This window comes from Hyperolius riggenbachi, chromosome 3 (genome assembly GCF_040937935.1).
Source record: "Hyperolius riggenbachi isolate aHypRig1 chromosome 3, aHypRig1.pri, whole genome shotgun sequence".
NCBI lineage: Eukaryota > Metazoa > Chordata > Amphibia > Anura > Hyperoliidae > Hyperolius > Hyperolius riggenbachi.
The window spans coordinates 180,035,415-180,059,628 of record NC_090648.1 but is presented as its reverse complement, the minus strand read 5'-3'; the positions used below and the strand labels follow the sequence as shown (position 1 = coordinate 180,059,628).

The window sequence follows — 24,214 nt, the reverse complement described above, 5'->3', positions numbered from 1 at the left end:
AAAGTATTGAAACGCTAGCAGAAACGCTCAGCAAAACCTAAACTCAGCGGTTTTGCTAGCGTTTTGCGGTTAAGCACACTGTAACAAAATGAAAAATAATTCACAGGACCAATCAGGATAAAAACGCAAAACGCTAGGCACCCACTGGGGAAAAAAATACAATGTTGCAAAACACGACCAAAAACGCGCATGAATCCGCTTGCAAACCGCTCAGACAAAACGCTAGCGGTTACGTTTTGCGTTTGCGGTTTTCAGTGGGTTTCAGGCCTTAGGGTATGTCTCTACCAGCTTTGCACATCCAGAGACTGAAATCCTTGCCCAATCTTCTTTGCAAAACAGCTCCAGCTCAGTCAGATTAGATGGACTGTGTTTGTAAACAACAGTTTTCAGATCTTGCCAAAGATTCTCGATTGGATTTAGATCTGGACTTTGACTGGGCCATTCTAACACATGGATATGTTTTGTTTTAAACCATTCCATTGTTGCCCTGGCTTTATGTTTAGCGTTGTAGTCCTGCTGGAAGGTGAACCTCTGCCCCAGTCTCAAGTGTTTTGCAGTCTCCAAGAGGTTTTCTTCCAAGATTGCCCTGTATTTGGCTCCATCCATCTTCCCATCAACTCTGACCAGCTTCCCTGTCCCTGCTGAAGAGAAGCACCCCCAGAGCATGATGCTGCCACCACCATATTTGACAGTGGGGATGGTGTGTTCAGAGCGATGTGCAGTGTTAGTTTTCCGCCACACATAGCGGTTTGCATTTTTGCCAAAAAGTTCTATTTTGGTCTCATCTGACCAGAGCACCTTCTTCCACATGTTTGCTGTGTCCCCCACATGGCTTGTGGCAAACTGCAAATGGGACTTCTTATGCTTTTCTGTTAACAATGGCTTTCTTCTTGCCACTCTTCCATAAATGCCAACTTTGTGCAGTGCATGACTAATAGTTGTCCTATGGACAGATTCCCCCACCTGAGCTGTAGATCTCTGCAGCTCGTCCAGAGTCAATATGGGCCTCTTGAGTGCATTTCTGATCAGCGCTCTCCTCGTTCGGCCTGTGAGTTTAGGTGGATGGCCTTGTCTTGGTAGGTTTACAGTTGTGCCATACTCCTTCCATTTCTGAATGATCGCTTTAACAGTGCTCTGTGGGATGTTCAAGGCTTTGGAAATCATTTTGTAGCCTAAGTCTGCTTTAAATTTTTCAATAACTTGATCCCTGACCAGTCTGGTGTGTTATTTGGACTTCATGGTGTTGTTGTTCCCAAGATTCTCTCAGACAACCTCTGAGGCCGTCACAGAGCAGCTGTATTTGTACTGACATTAGATTACACACAGGTGCATTCTATTTAGTCATTAGCACTCATCAGGCAATGTCAATGGACAACTGACTGCACTCAGTCCAAAGGGGGCTGAATAATTACGCACACCCCATTTTGCAGTTCTTGATTTGTTAAAAAATGTTTGGAATCATGTAACCACTTATCACATGTACACCACTTTGTATTGGTCTTTCATGTGGAATTCCAATAAAATTGTTTCGTGTTTGTGGCAGTAATGTGACAAAATGTTGAAAACTTCAAGGGGGCCGAATACTTTTGCAAGCCACTGTATCTGTTCATATTTCTAAACCTGTCTTTACTTTTCAGGTAGCTCACAGAGGCGGCATTCTTCAATGGCCAGAATACATTCGATGACAATAGAAGCTCCTATTACTAAGGTACATTGCTCTTAGCCACAATAATTCCCCTAACTATTAAAACCATGAGTATTGCATTCCTAAGTCTACATTCCTTAGCCTTCAATGCCTCACGTTGTGTTTGTTTGAATGTTTTTGTGATTTGTGATACAAACTTTTTTCAGAGGGACAGTCCTTCATTTGTCATTCAATCCCTCTATCGTCAATGTCCCTACCTTCAGGACTGCTGTACAGATCGGTGTAAAGATGGCCACACACGATACAATAAAATGATTTTTTTATTTATATCGAAAAGGAATGTCAGATATTTCTCTTCAATTTTTTTAAAGATTGTATGGTGTGTGTGTTACATGTTACATTTTATTAATATACACACCCTAGCAATTTTCTTAGAGTTTCTGGTAAAGGTGGCCACACACGATACAATAAAATGATCCAATTTTACAGTAATTCGATAAAAACGATCGTACCTCTCGAAAAAATCTAAAGCTTTTTTTTCATTTGACTGAAAAATCAGATCGGATTTCCCTTTTTTTTCGATTTAAATCGATCCGTAATGCAAGATATTTCTCTTCAATTTCTACTAAAGATTGTATGGTGTGTGTTGGATTGTTTATTTATTAATATACACACCCTAGCAATTTTCTCTGAGTTTCCAATCATTTTTATCATAATTGAGTAAAAAATTGAACATAGGTGTGTGGTACATTGGTCATATTTTTGAAATGTTACAATCAGTCAGAAAAATTAATTGCAATTCTTAAATTCTTAAATTGAACAGATCTTTAAACAATTGTATGGTGTGTGGCCACCTTTAATCTACAGTACATATTTTGCTACTAAAAATGTGCTTTTGGACTTTAACCACTTGAGGACCCACCCTTTACCCCCCCCCCCCCCCCCCCCCTCCTCCTTAAGGACCAGCGTTGAATTCTGTGATCTGTGCTGGGTGGGCTCTACAGCCCCCAGCACAGATCAAACACCAGGCAGAGAGATCAGATCACCCCCCTTTTTTTCTTCACTAGGGGGATGATGTGCTGGGGGGGTCCGATCTCTCCTGCCTGCGTGTGGCTGGCGGGGGGGGCACCTCAAAGCCCCCCTCCGCGGCGAAATTCCGCTTCCCCCTCTCCTACCTGGCCCCCTGGTGATCGGGGCTGCACAGGACGCTATCCGTCCTGTGCAGCCTGTGACAGGACGTCCCCTGTCACATGGCGGTGCAGCGGCCGGGGATCGCCGCAGCAGCGCCGTACAATGTAAACAAAGCGGATTATTTCCGCTTGTGTTTACATTTAGCCTGCGAGCCGCGATCGGCGGCCCACAGGCTATTCACGGAGCCCCCCGCCGTGAATTGACAGGAAGCAGCCACTCGCGCGAGCGGCTGCTTCCTGATTAATTAGCCTGCAGCCAGCGACGCAGAACTGCGTCGCTGGTCCTGCAGCTGCCACTTTGCCGACGCGCGATATGAGTGCGCGGTCGGCAAGTGGTTAAAGTACACCTAAAGTGTGTACAAAAAAAACATACTTACTTGATTGGTAGAAAGCCTCTGGGTGGTCCAGAGGCAACACAGATCCTCCTGCAGCCCAGCATTCTGTTGCAGATTCCCCATTGATCTATTTGACTTGCCCTATAAATAGTATTTCTCTGGCGCTGTGGATGAGCACATCCCAACTGGGCATGTGTGAGTAAGGTCCGTGCATGCCTCATAGAATTAATTTGCTTATGCATGACTTTTTTCCTCTGGGCACAAATGCTTTGTTCCACTGGGCATACATGACTCTTGCTTGTGCATACTTGTCCTTGTTTGGGAACATGGGCAGAAAAAAATACTATTTGTCTCGCCCTAAATAGGTTTAGGGCAATATTTTTCAAATCTGTCTTCAGGACTCTCTACCAGTTCATGTTTTGTGGAAATCCACAATTAGTTGATCCACATAGCAGAGGCGCTAATTACCCCTTCTATACATACGTGTGGTTACTGCACAACATGCACTGTTAGCAGGTCATGAGGACAGGTTTGGGAAACACTGGTTCAGAGGTTGCCTGCACTGGATTAGTGGGCTGAAGGAGTTTTCAGGAAGCCCGACCTGTAGTGTAGACCATCTAGAGAAGGAGTGGTCAAACTTCTAGAGAAGCGGGATAGGGGAGGAGTCGCCCGTAGTGTGTATATGGTTTGTATGTCTTATTGCGGAGTACAATTATTCAAATAAAAGTAATAGATGGTCCTACCTTAAAAAAGTAGCTCATCCAATAGGTTATAAAAAATAAATACTTTATTTGGCACTTTAAATGACGACGCGTTTCGCGGAAAAAATGCTTCCTCAGGTCGAATGCTGTGCCTTTAAAAAACAAACAGGGCACTTTGGATAATGCAACTCTACTTATTCTTAGTTGCAAAACACAATAAGCAAAACAGTAGAAACAGCAGTAATACATAATAAAAACATTTCAGTCGGTGAAGCATTAATAGAGTGAAGCATACATGTGGGTTACGATATTGCTCATAGAAATAAGTGAGACTTTTAGGTACGGTAAGTATGCAAAAGGGGAGCCAAGATGCTAAATGCTATACAGGACTAGCAGTGAGAGCCTGAGGTGTAGGCCTCTCTTATAATTACCTTTATAGTGTTTAAAATACTACATCAAAGATGAGTGAAAGTTGGGAATGCACGGATCATAAGGGATATATATAGAGAAACCATATCCTGGTGGTCCCTAAGGGAGATGAAATAGAGGCATAAAAGCAAATAGATAGGTGTGTATATGGAAAGGACTATCCCAAATTTGGAAAAGGTTAGGGGGGGGGTCAGTGAAGTAGTAATATGGGAGGAGCAGGAGGGAGATAGAGGATCGATGAGGGTCATGTTCTAGATAAGGGATGGTCAAACTTTCTCCACTAAGGTCTGCATTCCACTAGCGGTCCGCATGCATCTCCTCTCCTTCCCTCCCTCTCTCCAGAGATATGTACAGTGTGTAATGAAAGGTTTAACTCTCCCAATTGAAACTTATTGCAGCGATCTCTATAGGATCTTCTAAAAAAAATTAGCATATTGTGATAAAGCTCATTATTTTATGTAATGTATTGATAAACATTCGACTTTCATTTATTTTAGATTCATTACACACAACTGAAGTAGTTCAAGCCTTTTATTGTTTTAATATTGATGATTTTGGCATACAGCTCATAAAAACCCAAAATTCCTATCTCAAAAAATTAGCATATTTCATCCGACCAATAAAAGAAAAGTGTTTTAAAAACAAAAAAGTCGACCTTCAAATAATTATGTTCACTTATGCACTCAATACTTGGTGGGGAATCCTTTTGCAGAAATGACTGCTTCAATGCGGCGTGGCATGGAGGCAATCAGCCTGTGGCACTGCTCAGGTGTTATGGAGGCCCAGGATGCTTCGATAGCGGCCTTAAGCTCATCCAGAGTGTTGGGTCTTGCGTCTCTCAACTTTCTCTTCACAATATCCCACAGATTCTCTATGGGGTTTAGGTCAGGAGAGTTGGCAGGCCAATTGAGCACAGTAATACCATGGTCAGTAAACCATTTACCAGTGGTTTTGGCACTGTGAGCAGGTGCCAGGTCGTGCTGAAAAATGTAATCTTCATCTCCATAAAGCTTTTCAGCAGATGGAAGCATGAACCCACTTTTGAACCAGAAACAGCGGCAGAAGCGCCTGACCTGGGCTACAGAGAAGCAGCACTGGACTGTTGCTCAGTGGTCCAAAGTACTTTTTTCGGATGAAAGCAACTTTTACATGTCATTCGGAACTCAAGGTGCCAGAGTCTGGAGGAAGACTGGGGAGAAGGAAATGCCAAAATGCCTGAAGTCCAGTGTCAAGTACCCACGGTCAGTGATGGTCTGGGGTGCCATGTCAGCTGCTGGTGTTGGTCCACTGTGTTTTATCAAGGGCAGGGTCAATGCAGCTAGCTATCAAGAGGTTTTGGAGCTCTTCATGCTTCCATCTGCTGAAAAAGGTACAATGGCTCTCCCTCTACACATGCTATTTTGAACAAAGAAACTGAGGGAGATCCGGAAGTAGCCAGGAAGGTGGGCAGCAGGCACAGTGGCGGGTAGTGGGGTCGCCCCCCCCCCTTCACCTGTGTCCCCCCATTCCCGCTCCCCCTCCAGCTATTTGCGCTATATGTAAAGTAATGTAATAAGCCTGGAGGGGGTAGTAGCCAGGAAGGGGGGCAGCAGGCACAGTAGCGGGGAGTGGGGTCGCCCCCCCTCACCTGTGTCGTCGCCCCCCCCCCCCATTCCCGCTCCCCCTCCAGCTATTTGCGCTATATGTAAAGTAATGTAACAAGCAGCGAGCGGGGAAACAATTGTTCTCCTTTAAGATGCTGTGCTCACATGTGCTTGTAATCTTCTTAAAGTTGTATCACTCAAACATGAAAGAGATAATAAAGACCATAGCGTGATACTGCCTTATAATAGTGCCGCTTCCCTTAACACCAAGTGCCGTTAGAAAACTTTACTCGTGTGTCCACCACTAATCACCAGGTTACACAGGTCCTCACCATGTGCTGTCGCTGCCAGCCACAGACAGCAAAAATAACACCTCCAAACTCAGAAACATGCACACTCTCCCCAGTGCTTCCAGATGGCCCTCAGAGGATCATATGTGGCCTCTCATGGGGAAACAATTACCTACTACTTTCCTGTGCTCGCTGAGTGACTTCCTGCAATACAGCCCACTGAAGTATAGAGGGCGGCATTGCAGGAAGTCACGTGGTGAGCGGTGGAACGTAAGGAAGGTAATTGCTTACCCGCTCGCTGTTACATTACATTATATATAGTGCAAATAGCTGGAGGGGAAGTGGGGACAGGGGAACCAGGTAAAGGGGGGGGGGGTCTGTCTCCCCTCCCCGCCGCTGTGCCTGCTGCCCCCCCTTCCTGGCTGCTACCCCTTCCCAGCTTGGTGGCCAGGGCTAAGGATACGTTTTTTAACACTCAAACAGATTTTGAAACTTATGCTGCAAAAGGGCAGCACACATCAGTTTGCGTTACAGTTTTTGAAGACCGGACCACGGATTGCGTTCTTCAACCCACGGATTGTGTTCTTCAACCGTGCCTAGTGTGGACCGAGCCCAACACCAATGGTTGGCAATCTTGCTGCATCTCCTAGAGAAAAAAAACTAATTATGGCACTGTAACGATTGTGGGATATCTCTGTGTTCAGCGCACAAGATCAATGTGTGCCCACCAAACTAGTCGCCACCCAGCGACGGTGAACACACAACAGCGGAAATGAAGTAGGAACACATTCGCAAGAATGGCGATTGCCAAATAGTGACACCAGACTGAGCATTACAGAGCACGAGAGTAGCAAAGGCACAGCAAACAACAATAAAAGATAAGGAAAATAACAAACGCTAGCTAAACGCGAACACCGCACTCATTCACAACAGCGAACGTGTTTACAGCGCGGTCTCCGCACGAAAAACGCAACAGAGACAAGCACGCCACCCTAACTAGCCACAAATAACACAAAGGAGCACAAACAGACAAGACAGACAGATGAGGTAGCCAGTAGCAACCGCTGCTCCAGCTTACACTCCAGGAACATAGATCAGAAGGATCCACAGCCGCTACCGCTAGAGGCTAGTGCGATCCAAACAAGACAGATAGATGAGGTAGCCAGTAGCAACCGCTGCTCCAGCTTACACTCCAGGAACTCAGATCAGAAGGATCCACAGCTGCTACCGCTAGTGGCTAGTGCGATCCAAACAAGACAGAGTGATTCGCTATCAACCGCCGCTGGCGACAGCGCAATCGCGACAGACAAGACAGGACAGAATAGGCAGTACAAATTCTACACAAACTGACTGCACTAAATAGGAATGCAAGGAGCACTCCCCAAGAATTAACTATCCTAAGATAGCAGTGGCTGACACTCCAGGTGAGTCCAGCAGGAACAAACCTCTATGAGCAGCAAAGGACTCTGGGATTGCATGGTATTTATACTGCAAGCCTTCAAAGGAGGCAGCTAGGCCGTTTGCATGACAAGTGTATGCAAATTGCTCAGCAGCAGAACAGGTCTGATACTTGCAAAGCACAGGCAGGTCTCTTTTCCAGAGACCTGCAGCCCTCAGACTTAAGGAATGGACATACAGCTGTCTTCCCGTGCAGACCGCTGAGCAGATCGTTACAGTACCCCCCCCCCCCCCCCCTCTAGGGACGGATTCCAGACGTTTCTCAAAACTGACATTTCCAAAAAAAATCTAACTGAAGACTCATGAAGGTCAGGTCAGCCCGACAAGGCCCAATTCCAGAGTCAATCCTCCCGAAACCAAGCTCGTCGGAAACAGAAACCACCGAAACATGCCCATCAGTACTACAAGTCTCAGCGTAACACCCATCAGAACTGTGAATGCCAGAGAACAAGCCATCAACACCCTCCAGGCAATACCCACCACCTTCCAGGGAGCGTCCAAAAATACCAAACCTGCCACAATACCTATTCGAAGTGTCCCTTTCAACAGAGAAGCCACTGTTGATCCCATCCAGGTCACCAAAAAAAATGTCTCCCAGAATCTCCCAGAACACTTTGAAGCTCTGCAGAGATCCCAAGAGGCCAGAACGCAGGAGGCACCTCCTAAAAGTTCTGCACCCTTTGGGAGGAACTTGGAGACCTCCAGAGCATCGGATAAAAGCTCAGGAGCATCGTTTCCCAAGTTTTCTGACAAAGAAATCAAGGATTCTGAACTATCCATGTTACAGGGCAAAACCTCAAATACTCTCTGCGGACAGAGCAAATGTCCCAGGGATGGTTCTACAATCCGCTGAGAGTTTCATCTTCATGAACAGGAATATCTACGGGGACACACACTGACTCCCTAACTCCAATCTCACTGCACGCAGAATTCTGCATAGCAGTCAAACTAGACTGCAATTCCAAAATAGCGGAAAAACAGGTGAGAATGGTAGCGATACCTAGACGAGCCTCTAGGGTCACTGCAGAAGATTTTATGCAAGGCAATATTGACTCATCCAGAGTACAGGGTGGAGAGTCACTACTATCTTCAAAGCAAGAAAGGGACTCACCAATGTCAGTGCAAATGGGCCTCATGTTTTTATTCATGGTACAGGGCAGGCTCAGAGAAACCTTCTCTGGACACAGCAAAGATGCTTCAGTATCAGATTCGCAAAACCAAAGCACTGTCTCACTCTTAGAGTCGGCTAACTATGTCGAATCCGAGGAGTCAGAACACGCAATTTGCGAATCCAAGATCGCAATCGATTGCGAAACTGGACAATTTGAAGACAGGGATTCTGGGGTCTCCAGGCTGGATTGCTGGATCTCAGAAACACCAGCTGACAATGTGCTTTTATAAACATCAACTGTGTGAAGTACACGTTGTTCATTCAGAATTATTTTCCACATACAAATCAGCGGACTCACAAAGTCATATTCACACACCTTTTCTTTTATTAAGGCGGAAGCAGAAGTTATGCATGCTCTCACGACAGACTCACTTCTGGCAATGTAGTACTCACAAAACGACTTTGAATCGTTCTCCAATTCATACACCAGCGCTTCAAGCTGCTTTTTCTGGAACGGGGGCTCCCATTCACACCTGACTAGGTCTGAACATTCATATTGAACAATATTTGTAGAAGAAGTTGTGACAACACCATGAGAAACTTTATTCATCATATTAACCTTACTTTTGAAACTGCATAGTTTGAGAATTTTCCCCATAGCAATATCATAGATGAAAGATCTTAAAGTAGTAATGGGAGAAGATCATCTGTTTTTACATGACAAGGGATCCCACATCTCATTGACAAAACTCACACATTCATGTTGATCACCATCTGCAGGAACATCCGAGAAACAGGCTTTACATCGCATAGATCCAAACTTCACACAATCAGGAGAGAATCTTTCACGATTCGTACAGGAATCAACCACAGTGGTACACCCATTCATTTCAGGTCTCACAATATCCAGACTCACATGCTTTACCGCAGAAAGGCAGGAACAATCATCCGATAACGATGTCTCTTTATTGAAGTCAATTGATTGGTATGTGTGCAATTAATCCAAAATCGTCTGCCACACACAAATCACCAGATCCACAAAACATTCGTCACACTCATCAGAGTCAATCAAAGCGTACCCTGAATCAAGACAAGCATAAAGAATCTCTTTGCTTTCTGCGATGTAAAAATCGCAAAAAGCCTTCCAATCAAATTCAAATTCTTCCATCAAGGCCCCAATGTCCCATGAGGCAAATGGAGGCTCAAACAAGCCTGTATCAAGGTAGGATTCATATGGATCGGGATCAGGAATATGTATAGAATTTCTTACACCTTTAATATACCAAATAATTCTGCCTATCATAGGCTCCACATAGGCTTTTGCTTGAGGCAACAAAACCTGAGACTGAGAAGCCTCTAAGGGTTCATCACATTCAAGTGTGTTCCACATTTCAGACTTTATGGAAATAATGTCTTTATTTGTAGTTGCTATGGGCAACGGATTTTCCAGCTGGGAAACTTTTCTAGGCACAGACTGAACAACAAAAGTGTCAATATCCATAGAGAGTTTTTTATTCAGATACTTGCGTTTTTTAGATGTTTTCTTTTTAGCAACCTTGAATGACTGCTGTTTAACTGCAAGAGAGATCTCAAAGCATTCCTCTTGCACCTGCTTAGAACCTGAAGTGGCAACAGAAACATTGAACTGATTATCACACGGAATGGTTTTGCATGGAAGGGACAATACAGCTGACTCATTAGCAACTACACATTCATACAGGGCAGGTGGCAAGCAAGCCAGCTCAAACCAGTAGGAGGAAATAAATGTAAGAAACTGATACAGATTGGCATTCCAAGAATTGTCTTGCAAAATATCATAAGCCCACACAAACAGATCTCCTTGCAACAGCACATAAGCTAATTGGAGAGCAGACGTGGACGGATCAGTAGTTTGAAAGGTAGGATTCAGACAAAATTTTACACATTCAAAGAGAAAATCCTCTTTCGTCTCTGAATTTAATCTTTTGAAACTCTTAAAGACATAGGAACCATACTCAGCAAAATCGTACAAATCGGAAATTCCCTCTACACTGGGAATTTCGGTTGGGCTGCTCATAATGTAACGATTGTGGGATATCTCCATGTTCAGCGCACAAGATGTGCGCTGACACTGCGGAGGTCCTCCACAAGCATGTCAAAATACTAGAACCCAGCTTTTGGTGCAAGCACCAGTAGAGGGTAATTCCCACCGGCAGATGGAGCTGTGGAGTGCAGAGGAATAAACCCTCTGCGCTGCCACAAATGCCAGATGGAAATTGTACGAAAAGAAGCAACACAAGGCAAGATAGCCCCCAAAGAGAGAGAGCACAGAGACCGAATCAATGTGTGCCCACCAAACTAGTCACCCAGCGATGGTGAACACACAACAGCGGAAACAAAGTAGGAACGCAATCGCAAGAATGGCGATTGCCAAATAGTGACACCAGACTGAGCAGGACAGAGCACGAGAGTAGCAAAGGCACAGCAAACAACAATAAAAGATAAGGAAAATAACAAACGCTAGCTAAACGCGAACACCGCACTCATTTGCAACAGCGAACACGTTTACAGCGCGGTCTCCGCACGAAAAGCACAACAGAGACAAGCACGCCACCCTAACTAGCCACAAGTAACACAAAGGAGCACAAACAGACAAGACAGACAGATGAGGTAGCCAGTAGCAACCGCTGCTCCAGCTTACACTCCAGGAACATAGATCAGAAGGATCCACAGCCGCTACCGCTAGAGGCTAGTGCGATCCAAACAAGACAGATCGATTCGCTATCAACCACCGCTGGCGACAGCGCAATCGCGACAGACAAGACAGGACAGAATAGGCAGTACAAATTATACACAAACTGACTGCACTAAATAGGAATGCAAGGAGCACTCCCCAAGAATTAACTATACTAAGATAGCAGTGGCTGACACTCCAGGTGAGTCCAGCAGGAACAAACCTCTATGAGCAGCAAAGGACTCTGGGATCACATGGTATTTATACTGCAAGCCTTCAAAGGAGGCAGCTAGACCGTTTGCATGACAAGTGTATGCAAATTGCTCAGCAGCAGAACAGGTCTGATACTTGCAAAGCACAGGCAGGTCTCTTTTCCAGAGACCTGCAGCCCTCAGACTTAACAAATGGACAAACCGCTGTCTGCCTGTGCAGACTTCTGAGCAGATCGTTACAGGCATTATTTTGCATTCCTTCCCAGTTGCATATTTGAGTGCCTTTTTATGAAAGGGACAGTGTCTTACAGTAAAATCAGTTTAGGACAATTAAAGGTGTTATTTTGACTTCAGCACTGGTCTTCCCATGACTGGGTTGCCCATTTCACAGTGCTTTGTGGCTTTGTTATCCCCAATATATTTCACTGCACTTATTCATGGAGTATTTAAACCAAACATTTTAAAGGAAATTTAACTTTAACTGCAGATATTTTTCTCTTTAAAATACAGTTTTTTCCTCATCACTGACAAGTATATTTCCTTGTAGTCCAACGTCTAGTAAATGAAATGTGTACATGTCCACCCCATGCCCCCTGGTGGTTGGATATTTGTATCCTGCATCCTGCTGTTCTGTTTAATAGCATGGAAAGAAAATCTCAGTCACTGCAGACTCCTGCAGGATGTGTATTGGCGTTCTCTGGAAAATAAAAAGAATGCAATATACAAACAGGCATTTTGACTGCTTTGGAAAATCTTCTGACTTCTTGTTACAAATAGGTTAGGTGGAATACTCTTAGCTTTACCTGTTCAGTTTCAAATCCAGGTTCTATATGTAGGAATTTATACACGGCAGAGAAAGGCAGCGCCACTTAGGACAATCTGCATCCAAATGACTAGCTGCAGGAGTGTGCAGAGCCTACTTATAGGCAACAGGTACAACCTGCATTTAAAATGTTTGTGTAATTTGTAATGCTTCTGATCTGTAAAGGTAATTCGGTGCATCTGATTTGAATGCAGGGTGTGCATGTTGCCTATAAGTAGGCTCTGCACACTCATGCAGCTAGTCATTTGGATGCAGTTTGTCCTAAGTAGCGCAGCCTTTCTCTGCCGTGTACAAAAACTGTAAGTTTATTCTATGGTCAGCGTCTCCCATTTGATAGTTTGTAACTAGTGCATATGCAGAGCTTCTGGTTTTGGATACAAGGTGTGTTTGTTGTCTCTGATGGGGGCTCAGCGCATCTCTGTTGGTACCCAATCAGAGGCTGCCTGGTGATGCGCTGATCTACCTTTTTGCATGTTTTGTTTATTTATTTTTTTATTTTTTTTAAAGATTTTGTCTACAGTGCTGCCCATAATTAATCATACTCCTTAGAAATTTTGACTTAAAGTTACTTTTATTTAACCAGCAAGTCGTTTTTGGACGGCGTCTCCCAAAAGACAATAAGACGATGTATAAGAGGTATTATTGTGGGAAAAAAACTTTTCTCCGCTTTTATTTACATTTGAGCAAAAAAGTGTCCATTCCAAAATGATTCATACCCTTCACAACCGTCACAGTCTGTGGGAAAATCCAAAGTTCTATACCATTCCAAATAGTCCAAGCTGTTTTAAAGCATCCTAATTACATCCTGATTAATTGGGAACAGATGTTTTAATCAACTCAACAGGTGAAATAACAGCAGCTCTCTGCAGTTGGTTTGTGGGCAGTCATGGCTAAGACAATGGAGCTTAGTGAGGACCCGTGGCTGCGCATTGTGGCTGTCACAAGTCAGGAAAGGGCTAAAAGGCCGTTTCTAAATGTTTTCAAGTTTTAGTGGCAACAGTGCAAAGTATTATTAAAAAAATACAAAATGTTCCGCACTGTGGAAAATTTCAGAAGACGTGGTAGAGAATCCAAGGATCACCACCAAGGCCATCCTGGTTAATCTGGGCTCTGCTGGTGACAATGTCTCAGGCAGACAATATAATGGAAACTGCACACTGCTGGGTTACAGGGATGCAGACCAAGGAGGATGCCACTTCTCCAGATAAGGCACACAAAAGCTCGCTAACCTTTGCTATGATCAGATAAAACAAAAATTGAATTGTTTGGTCACAATGATGTTTCCTTCATTTGGAGTAAAAAAGGAGAAGCCTTCAACTCAAAGAACGCCATCTCCACTGTTTGACATGGTGGTGGGAACCTAATGCTTTAGGGTTTTTTTGTTTTTTTTTTACGCCAATGGACCAGGGAACCTGATCACAGTAGACGGCACCATGAAAAAAGAGCAATACATGAGGATTCTCAACGGCAATATCAGGCAGTCTGCAAAGAAACTGGCCTTGGGCACCAGTGGACATTTCAGCATGTTAATGACCCAAAACTCACAGCAAAAGTGGTGAAGAAATGGTTAGCAGACAACATTAACGTTTTGGAGTGGCCCAGCCAGAGTCCTGACTTGAATCCAATTGAGAATCTATGCAGGGAGCTAAAGATCAGGGTGATGGCAAGAAGACCCTCCAACCTGAAAAATTTGGAGCTCATTGCTACAGATGAATGGGCAAAAATACCTGTGGAGACATGCAGAAAGCTGGTCTGCAATTATAGGAAGTGTTTGATTGCTGTAATAGCAAATAAAAGCTTTTGTATTGATTGAGAAGGGTATGAATAATTTTGGACTGGACACTTTTTGCACAAATGTAAATAAAAGCTGAGAAATGTTTTTCCCCCACAATAATGCCTCTTGTACAGCGTCTTATTATCTTTTGGGAGACACTTATGTCATTTCCCGTCAAAAAATTACTTGCTGGTTGAATAAAAGTAACTTTAAGTCAGAATTTGCCAGGGGTATGAATAATTATGGGCAGCACTGTATATGTAGGAATGTTGTCGCATTTGCAAAAGGGTCAATCCATGTAAATGATATATGCAGCTATAGAGACAGGTGGGTTATGCTTGTTAAATGTCCTGAGTACTCCTGCAGTCAGGTGACGCTGCCATAGCCTTTGGATGTATGCCTGCCTGTTGTGGAATATTGGGTATACCTGTCCACACTGAGGTGTTCACACTTGTCCTTTCTTTTTCTACATTCTATGTAATATAGAACCTATTAAACATCCAGATAAGAGGGTGACATGCCTACTAATGACTCCAGAGTGCAGGCCATTGGTGGTTCACTGGTCAATCAGCTTGGTGGATTGACTAGGCCGAGGCCATTGTTTTCTCATTCACCCTGCCCACTCCATGCTGCTTCATCTGCCCTTCTCTTCCCCCTGTATAGCTACAGAACAAGTCGCTAGCCTACAGTCTAGCAACTGTTCTGTACATCTTCTGTTTCAAGCTGTTGCTCGAGAGATCACAAGAGTCCTGAACCCTGCTGGGCAACAGTTTTTCTACGACCCTGGATTGTGAGCACCTCCAAGAATGAGTTAGTGATAAGACTAGTATATACTCCGTAAAGCACTGCAGCAGATGTAAACCCTATAAAAACTAAATATCCCATGTAAGCGATGTTTTCACATTCGCTGACCCTTATTAACCTCTCAGTGGTGTTTGTAAAAAGAAATTTTCTTTGATAGCTTTGTGCAGGATGTGCAGCACAGCCTGATCTTATGGATGCCAGAGGCACTAGAGTTGAACTTGACCTTTTGTGAATAAAACTCTTTTATTTCTTCAGTATGTCAAATATCAGGCAAGAGCATATTCTTGCATTCGTGTTATAATTCAGGCCTATTCCTTGTGACTGTTGTGGTTTATTCCTCAGGCTAACTTGGACAATGTGACTTTACAACACGTTGGTGCATATCTCTTGCCAGACTGAATAAAATGTTCTATCTGATCATGCATCCCATCGTTTCAGTTCTAGATGTTCAAAGGAACAATTGCAATGTTTTTTCACTAATTACCGCTTTACATAATGCTATATTTGTTTTCATTGTTCTTTAAATGTTGGGAGGTGTATGCATAATATCATCAGATTAAATATCTTCTGTATAACCTGAGGTAAAATGTTTTCAATGGCACGGCACCACAACTGCTAGCAGTACCAGTAGGGATTTATTTATTTATTGTATTTATAAAGCGCCAACATATTACGCAGCGCTTGGGATGCATAAGTATTGGCTATTTAAGGCCTCTGACCAGTATAGACATTCAGAAAGCCTAGAGTCAGCCAACCTGTCAGCTGAGGCTGGATGTATGACAGAAGAACACAGCTTAATCCCACTTGTAGAAATCAATTATGTAAAGTTTACCGTCAGCAAAATCCAGCCTCTGTTTAAATGTTCATAAGAATCATTCGCTATACAATTTCTGTGAAGCACTTTTGATCGTCAAAATCAATCAACATGTCAAACAATTCTAAGCTGGCTAATCACAGAAAAACAGAGTTAAAACAAAACCTACCAAAATACAGCTAAATACTCCTCCAGTGTTCTAGGTGTCATTCCCACCTTAGGGCTGGAACCCAATGGAGCGCTTTTGGCAGCGTTTTGGCAGCACTGCGATACGCTAGCAGTTTGCCAAAACGCTGGGCTAATGTTAATGGATGGGGCAACTTCCACAGGAGCGTTTGCGTTTCTCAGAAACGCAAACGCAGGACGTGCAGCATTTTGGGAGCGTTAGCGCTTCAATGTAAAGTATTGAACCGCTAGCAGAAACGCTCAGCAAAACCTAAACTGAGCGGTTTTGCTAGCGTTTTGCGGTTCAGCACACTGTAACAAAATGAAAAATAATTCACAGGACCAATCAGGATAAAAACGCAAAACGCTAGGCACCCGCTGGGGAAAAAAATACAATGTTGCAAAACACGACCAAAAACGCGCATGAATCCGCTTGCAAACCGCTCAGACAAAACGCTAGCGGTTGCGTTTTGCGTTTGCGGTTTTCAGTGGGTTCCAGGCCTAAAAGCGGAATGAAACCCAGCATTTCTTCTTTGCTCTTATAGATTTACAGCATATTCTATGCAGCCAGCATTTTTTTTTTACTAAAACAGCATTCAAAGGATTACATACAGGAATTAGAAGTTCCCTGCCAGCAAAGCTGGACGCATCCGAACTTAGATAATGTTATCTTGTATTTAATTGTATCAAGTGAGGAATGTAAATAAACACTTCTCTGACACTACAAAGGGACAAAAAAGCACTCCGATGGTGCGTTAGCACTTTAATATAATCACACGCATAAAATCAATGCACTTACAGTATATGTGCAAGTAATGCACATTTGGGAGGCCACCAGCGAGTCCCTTCAACATCCTGTGCCTGGCCAGGGCTGACAGGGTCCGTGCGAGTGGTACGACCCCCGAAGAAGGCATGGCTAAGCGCCAAAACGCATTGTGACGTCAGACGGCTTGCCGAGAGGATTGTGAGCTGGCGGTTGTCCCTCTCTCTACCTGCCCTACCACTCGCACGGACCCTGTCAGCCCTGGCCAGGCACAGGATGTTGAGGGGACTCGTTGGTGGCCTCCCAAATGTGCATTACTTGCACACAGACTGTAAGTGCATTGATTTTATGCATGTGATTTTATTAAAGTGTTAACGCACCATCGGAGTGCTTTTTTGTACCTTTGTATTTCCTAATATCAGTACTCTGGCACCACCCAGTTGAAAGAGCAGCGCCGTGGGCAAATTCACTTAACGGGCCATACCTAACTCAAGCAAGTGCCGGTCTAACTACTTTTTGCACTTCTCTGACACTGCAGGCTCTGCTGAACAAAGTCAGACAATCAGAAAGCATTTCATCTTAAAGGTGCGTACACATGCACTACTTCCGCCAACGACGGGTCTGCCAGACCCTCCCGCTGGGCGGACGTTCTGCCGACATTAGCGCGTGTGTACGATCTGTCGACAGACTGATGAGGCCGTTTCTGAACGATCCGCACAAAAAGCAAATATGATAACTGTATGCAATTACACACTACGCGCTGCTAGGAGAATGCTAACACAGACGTTGGAGAAAAACCGGTTCGCCCACTCTGTTTAAAATATGTAAATCAAATCACCAGAGGTGGTGCTCACAGCAATGTCACATCTATATTACAGTTCAGGTGCCTAAGGCAGATATAAGCAGAATGGCGCAGTTCCAAATTCCACCATCCACTATGACAGAGAAACATACATCCCACAGTTTCTGTGCTTCACTGAGGATATATACATACACAACCTATCACAGAGTCAATGATCAAATAAGGTAGTCCACTTCCCAACTCCACATTAAAAAACTAAATTTCGAGAGAAGCATATACACTTGAGTCTCTGTTTCACTGGATGAAAAATGTTCATATTTAGCATGTAATTCCTATTTTTCCTTGTCTATGCATAAAGCTTGACCACGTAGATAGAATAAAACACCACCACCACACCCTAAGTCAGCAACTCACCGTGTGGTGCGACCTATGCCAGGTCTATTCAGGCCTTGGGACTGTTCCCTGGTCATCCCTCACCCAGTGGCAATGGCTGTAATCTTCCTTAAGCTTGTATCCTCGTCCCATATACCTCAATAAAAAAGGGCTCCCTATAGTGTAAAACTGCGACTTTAATTAGAACTTTAAAATACCCCACAGTATCTACGCTTCTCTGAGGAGATATACATATGCCACATACCACAGAGTGAATGATCATATAAGATAATCCACTTCCAAACTCCACATTAAAAAGTTAAATTTTGAGAGAAGCACATACACATGAGTCTCTATGTTTCACTGGATCAAAAGTTGTCAAGCTTTATGCATAGACAAGGAAAAATAGGAATTACATGCTGAATAAGAAAATTTTTCATCCAGTGAAACATAGAGACTCAAGTGTAAATTCTTCTCTCAAAATTTAGTTTTTTAATGTGGAGTTTGGAAGTGGACTACCTTATTTGATCATTGACTCTGTGATAGGTTGTGTATGTATATGTCCTCAGTGAAGCACAGGAACTGTGGGATGTATGTTTCTCTGTCATAGTGGATGGTGGAATTTGGAATTGCGCCGTTCTGCTTATATCTGACTTAAGCTCAACACACACCATACAATCTTGGTTGTACAGATTTACCAAATCCATGTAGTATAAGGGCCAACAGATTGAAAATACCTTGAATGATTGATTGGATAAGCTCTTATACTACATGAAAGTGGTAAGATTGGACAACCAAGATTGTATGGTGTGTGTTGAGCCTTAGGCAGCTGAACTGTAATATAGATGTGACATTGCTGTGAGCACCACCTCTGGTGATTTGATGATAACCGTATGGCATATAAAAAGTAGGAAAACATGTTTTTATTGAATATTATGTCAGGGTTTTATACCGCATTAAGAGAAAAGTATGGGAAGGCGCAACACGTTCACATGTCTCTTTTGTTTGTTTGGATCTTTGCGTAAGGACATTGCATCTAGGCAGTGAAAATGTAAAAAAATATTTTAAAAATCATAGTGTATGCCCAGCCCTTCCAAGATGTATCCCCCTAGCCTCCATTCAGGCTTGTACTGGGCAGGACAGCTGTGCCCAAGTGTGGGGCTTCACCTCATGGCAGTTAACCCACCTGCAGTGGCACAGCAATAGGGGGTGCAGAGGTAGCGACCGCACCAGGGCCCCCAGAACAGAGAGGCTCAGCAGGGGCCCTTCTTCAAATGCTTTATAAGGCCCAGTGCACACTGGGCGGATCCGCCGGCCGCATCCGCTTGAAAATCCGCGTGGCTAATGTATCTCTATGGGCTGGTGCACACCGGCGGTTTGAGGTTTTTAGAAAGCCGCAAACGTGCCTCTTGCTGCACGTTTGCAGTTTGCTTAAAACCTCAAACCGCCGGTGTGCATCAGCCCATAGAGATACATTAGCCACGCGGATGCTGATGCGGATGCGGCCGGCGGATCACATACAAAATCCGCTCGGTGTGCACCCAGCAAATATCGGCTCTCTGCTCCCAAAACCATTAGCGGTTTGACGATCTGCTAGCGGTTTTGGTGTCCAGTGGGCCTTAGCCTTTTCATTGGTGCTGAGCTGGTAATGATCACCTCACCTCTGTATGTGCTTTGAATATCTGTAACCATTAATACACTTTTCTCTTTCCCAGCCTACAATTCTCTGACTCTGACACCATCTTTGGCAGGTTTTGGTTCTCCATATTAATTGTTTTGTGTAAAGCCCTTTAGGGGGACGCAAATAAACCTCACACTGGGGCCCAGAGTTTCTAAGCCACGCTACTGCCCACATGGTTCTTAAGTTGTAGGTGGTCTCCAAGAGAGGCATGCAGCTCCACCACTAGAAAACCCTGGGGATAATAGTGGAATCAGAAAGTACTTTTTAATAATGGTTCCATTCATCCAGTTAAAAAGTACTGTAATTAAAAAAAAAAAAAAATTGCAACTTTTTCTCTCTTTGTTTCTTACTGTAGTCTTAAAAGCTGTACAAATTGTTGTACTATTTGGTGGTCTTCAGTCATTCCTGGAACCCCCTCCCCCCTAGACAACGGCAAACTGTGCACTGCTGATCTGAAAGGGAGCCCTGGCAAAAGCAATGTGTATCATTGTTGTGATCAATGAGAATCGTTACATTTTCCATGATAAAACGCTCACCACCCATCATCCAATAATTCAGCTCGCAGGCTGTGCAATGTGGGCAAATTTCAAATGATCAGCATGTGAAACAATCTCGCTCGGTAAAGTACACTTCTCCACAGGCTCTTGTGCAACAAGGTTCCACAGATTAAATCCACCTCTTGTGAATGTGCCCAAAGTACTGGATTTATCATTTCATACAACATAAAAAGATTTCAGAAATTCATTTGCCAAACCACAAAAAATACAACTGCTATTTTCACTATTTGGTTATTCTGTCATTTGTCAAAATCGTACTGAAAACTATTCTTTGTAAATTATTGGTGTAAAGGATACCCGAAGTGACATGTGACATGATGAGATAGACATGTGTTTGTACAGTGCCAAGAACACAAATAGCTATGCTGTGTTCTTTTTTTTTTTCTTTCTCTGCCTGAAAGAGTTGAATATCAGGTATGGCTGACTCAGTCCTGACTCAGTCAGGAAGTGACTACAGTGTGACCCTCACTGATAAGAAATTCCACTTTTTATCTCTTTCTTGCTCTCAGAAGCCATTTTCTGCTAGGAAAGTGTTGTATAGTTGGAATTTTTAATCAGTGAGGGTGTCACTGTAGTCACTTCCTGTTTGAGTCAGGACCGAGTCAGCCACTTACATACCTGATATTTAACTCTTTCAGGCAGAGAAGGAAAAAAAGGAACACAGCATCATTTGTGTGCTAGGCACTGTCCATACACATGTCTATCTCATCATGTCACATGTTACTTCGGGTATCCTTTAAGAAATGTGTGTATTTGGATCTGAAAAGACTAATGTTATGTTGGTGCATCTGGTCATTCAAGTTGACCTGCTGTTTCATTCCTTGTAGTATTTTGAAAAAAATATTCTTTATAGCTGCTGCCAGACAGGCATCTCTGGATATTTCCTGGTCTGAAAAAGAAGTATTGAGTTTGTTCAGCAATTTGAGGATATTCTGTACTGTACGTAAATGATTACCATAGCTTTTTTCATATAATTATTAGCCTTTCCATAGCGCTGTGCTTTGTGACGTTTGGTAAATACAAAAGCTGTGATGAAACAATCGCACCTCATTACTCTTGTGAGCTGGTTTAGGTTTACATTCTGTGGAATATGTGTTGCAGAAAGTTTAATAGAAAGATTAATAAATTATCAGTTGCCTGATTCACCCACAGTGAGAACTTACTTTTTCATAAATCCAGTCCAGGTTTGTTGGAACACTTTTGTCCTTATTCCCCAGCTTTGTGGAACATTAGTAAACCTTTTCCCTTACAGTGAATGTCCTTGTCCTTGTAAGTAGGGATTAAAGCAGGACTGTACATTAAAAAGGGCGCCCAGAAATAGCCCATAATTAAGTGCAAATGAAAATAGTAAGATCTCGGTAGTACAGTGGTTTGCAAAAGTATTTGGCCCCCTTGAAGTTTTCCACATTTTGTCATATTACTGCCACAAGCATGAATCAATTTTGTTGGAATTCCATGTGAATGACCAATACAAAGTGGTGTACTCATGAGAAGTGGAACGAAAATCATACATGATTCCAAACATTTAAAAAAAAATAACTGCCAAGTGGGGTGTGCATAATTATTCAGCCCCCTGAGTCAATACTTTGTAGGAACACCTTTTGCTGCAATTACAGCTGCCAGTCTTTTAGGGTATGTCTCTCTCCAGCTCAGTCAGATTAGATGGAAAGGGTTTGTGAACAGCAGTTTTCAGATCTTGCCACAAATTCTCGATTGGATTTAGATCTGGACTTTGACTGGGCCATTCTAACACATGGATATGTTTTGTTTTAAACCATTCCATTGTTTCCCTGCTGAAGAGAAGCACCCTCAGAGCATGATGCTGCCACCACCATATTTGACAGTGGGGATGGTGTGTCCAGAGTGATGTGCAGTGTTAGTTTCCGCTACACATAGCGGTTTGCATTTTGGCCAAAAAGTTCCATTTTGGTCTCATCTGACCAGAGCACCTTCTTCCACATGTTTGCTGTGTCCCCCACATGGCTTGTGGCAAACTGCAAAAGGGACGTCTTATGCTTTTCTGTTAACAATGGCTTTCTTCTTGCCACTCTTCCATAAAGGCCAACTTTGTGCAGTGCACGACTAATAGTTGGCCTATGGACAGATTCCCCCACCTGAGCTGTAGATCTCTGCAGCTTGTCCAGAGTCACCATGGGCCTCTTGACTGCATTTCTGATCTGCGCTCTCCTTGTTCGGCCTGTGAGTTTGGGTGCATGGCCTTGTCTTGGTAGGTTTACAGTTGTGCCATACTCCTTCCATTTCTGAATGATCGCTTGAACAGTGCTCCGTGGGATGTTCAAGGCTTTGGAAATCTTTTTGTAGCCTAAGCCTGCTTTAAATTTCTCAATAACTTTATCCCTGACCTGTCTTGTGTGTTCTTTGGACTTCATGGTGTTGTTGCTCCCAATATTCTTTCTGAGGCCGTCACAGAGCAGCTGTATTTGTACTGACATTAGATTACACACAGGTGCACTCTATTTAGTCATTAGCACTCATCAGGCAATGTCTATGGGCAACTGACTGCACTCAGACCAAAGGGGGCTTAATAATTACGCACACCCCACTTTGCAGTTATTTATTTGTAAAAAAAATGTTTGAAATCATGTATGATTTTCATTCCACTTCGCACATGTGCACCACTTTGCATTGGTCTTTCACATGGATTTCCAATAAAATTGATACATGTTTGTGGCATTAATATGGCAAAATGTGGAAAACTTCAAGGGGGCCCAATACTTTTGCAAACCATTGTAGATACTGATTTTACTGCAGCTAAACCTAACCCAATTCTCACACTGAATCCTCTCACTACTGATGCCTAACCTTACCCTTCAAGTTTATGGGGGCCATTTTTCCTATAGAACAAGGTGTATTAACAGGGGCGTAACAATAGACCCTGCAAAAGATGCAGCCGTAGGTAGAGGTAGGGGGGCGGGGGCAGAAGCTGTAGGGGGTCCCAAGGGGGGAAAAGTTTATTTTCCCTGTCCTGAGAGACTGACATCTAAGGGATAAGAGAAAAAGCTTGACGCTGAAAAAGTCTGCAAAACCAGTTCTGCTGTATCCGAGATGGACAGAGTAAGTGTAATAAGCTGAGGCTGAGAGCACAGGTCTGATGTTTTTCTGTATGCATTTTCTGCATGCCATGTGTATGTGTGAAAACATGCACATTTTATCACAGAAGCTAATATGATTGATAGAGAAAATGCTCCCAGTGCTTCACTGCCGTCTGTTTTTTGTCTAAATGGGGAAAACACATTCAAGTGTGCAGTAGCCAATTGATTAACATTGGTTCTCAGTTTACCTGTGCAAAAAGCGAGGGAAGGGGGCCTCATCCAAAGTTTTACAGGGGTCCAATGATTTCTAGTTATGCCCCTGTGTATTAACTAAATATTGATGTCTGAGCACATATATTTCACCGATATCTAGTGCATACACCTCATTGGGTGCAGTGAGATTGCTGGATGCTACAAAGAACAACCTTCCCACTTTATAGGATGAAAGTAACCACTTTCTTTAATATCTTCCCAGAACTATACTTTGCACTGAATCCCATTCCCTCAATTCTAGTAGAATGTAATATTGTGCATTTAGGTCAATCACTGTAATTTGCTGTGTAGTTTCCTATTCTTGTTAGTTTCAATGGTTCTAATCAATTGTTTCCAGATTCCTCATTTCTGTGTATAATTTATGCTCTGGGAAAATATAACTTTTGTCGTTTCCCCATCTTCACGGTTAGATTTTCCATGATGTAAAACTCTTCTGCTGCTGTAATTATGATAGACTTAAATAGCAACTTTGACTGCTAGAAAATGCCTCTTGTCCACAGATAATGGATGGAAAACCATTTACATACTTCATGGTTAAGGTGCTGTCATCCTACGTAGTTCCTGTTTGCAATATTGCATAGTAGTCTTCTAAACTGCCTTCTATAGAGATTATTTCCTAGAGTAAATGGGTGTATATAAAGGCTTCAGTCATATTTTGAGGTCTTA

At 43.3% G+C, this 24,214-nt stretch overlaps 1 protein-coding gene across 5 annotated transcripts in view; it reads left to right on the top strand.

Moving 5' to 3' along the window:
* PDE8A (phosphodiesterase 8A) overlaps window positions 1-24,214 on the top strand; it is a 368,631-nt gene that overhangs the window by 303,710 nt on the left and 40,707 nt on the right. For all 5 annotated transcript variants that reach the window (XM_068275373.1, XM_068275372.1, XM_068275370.1 and 2 more), the window contains exon 13: window positions 1,638-1,708. In XM_068275373.1, coding sequence (XP_068131474.1) covers window positions 1,638-1,708 — 71 coding nt within the window. The remainder of the gene's footprint in view (window positions 1-1,637; window positions 1,709-24,214) is intronic.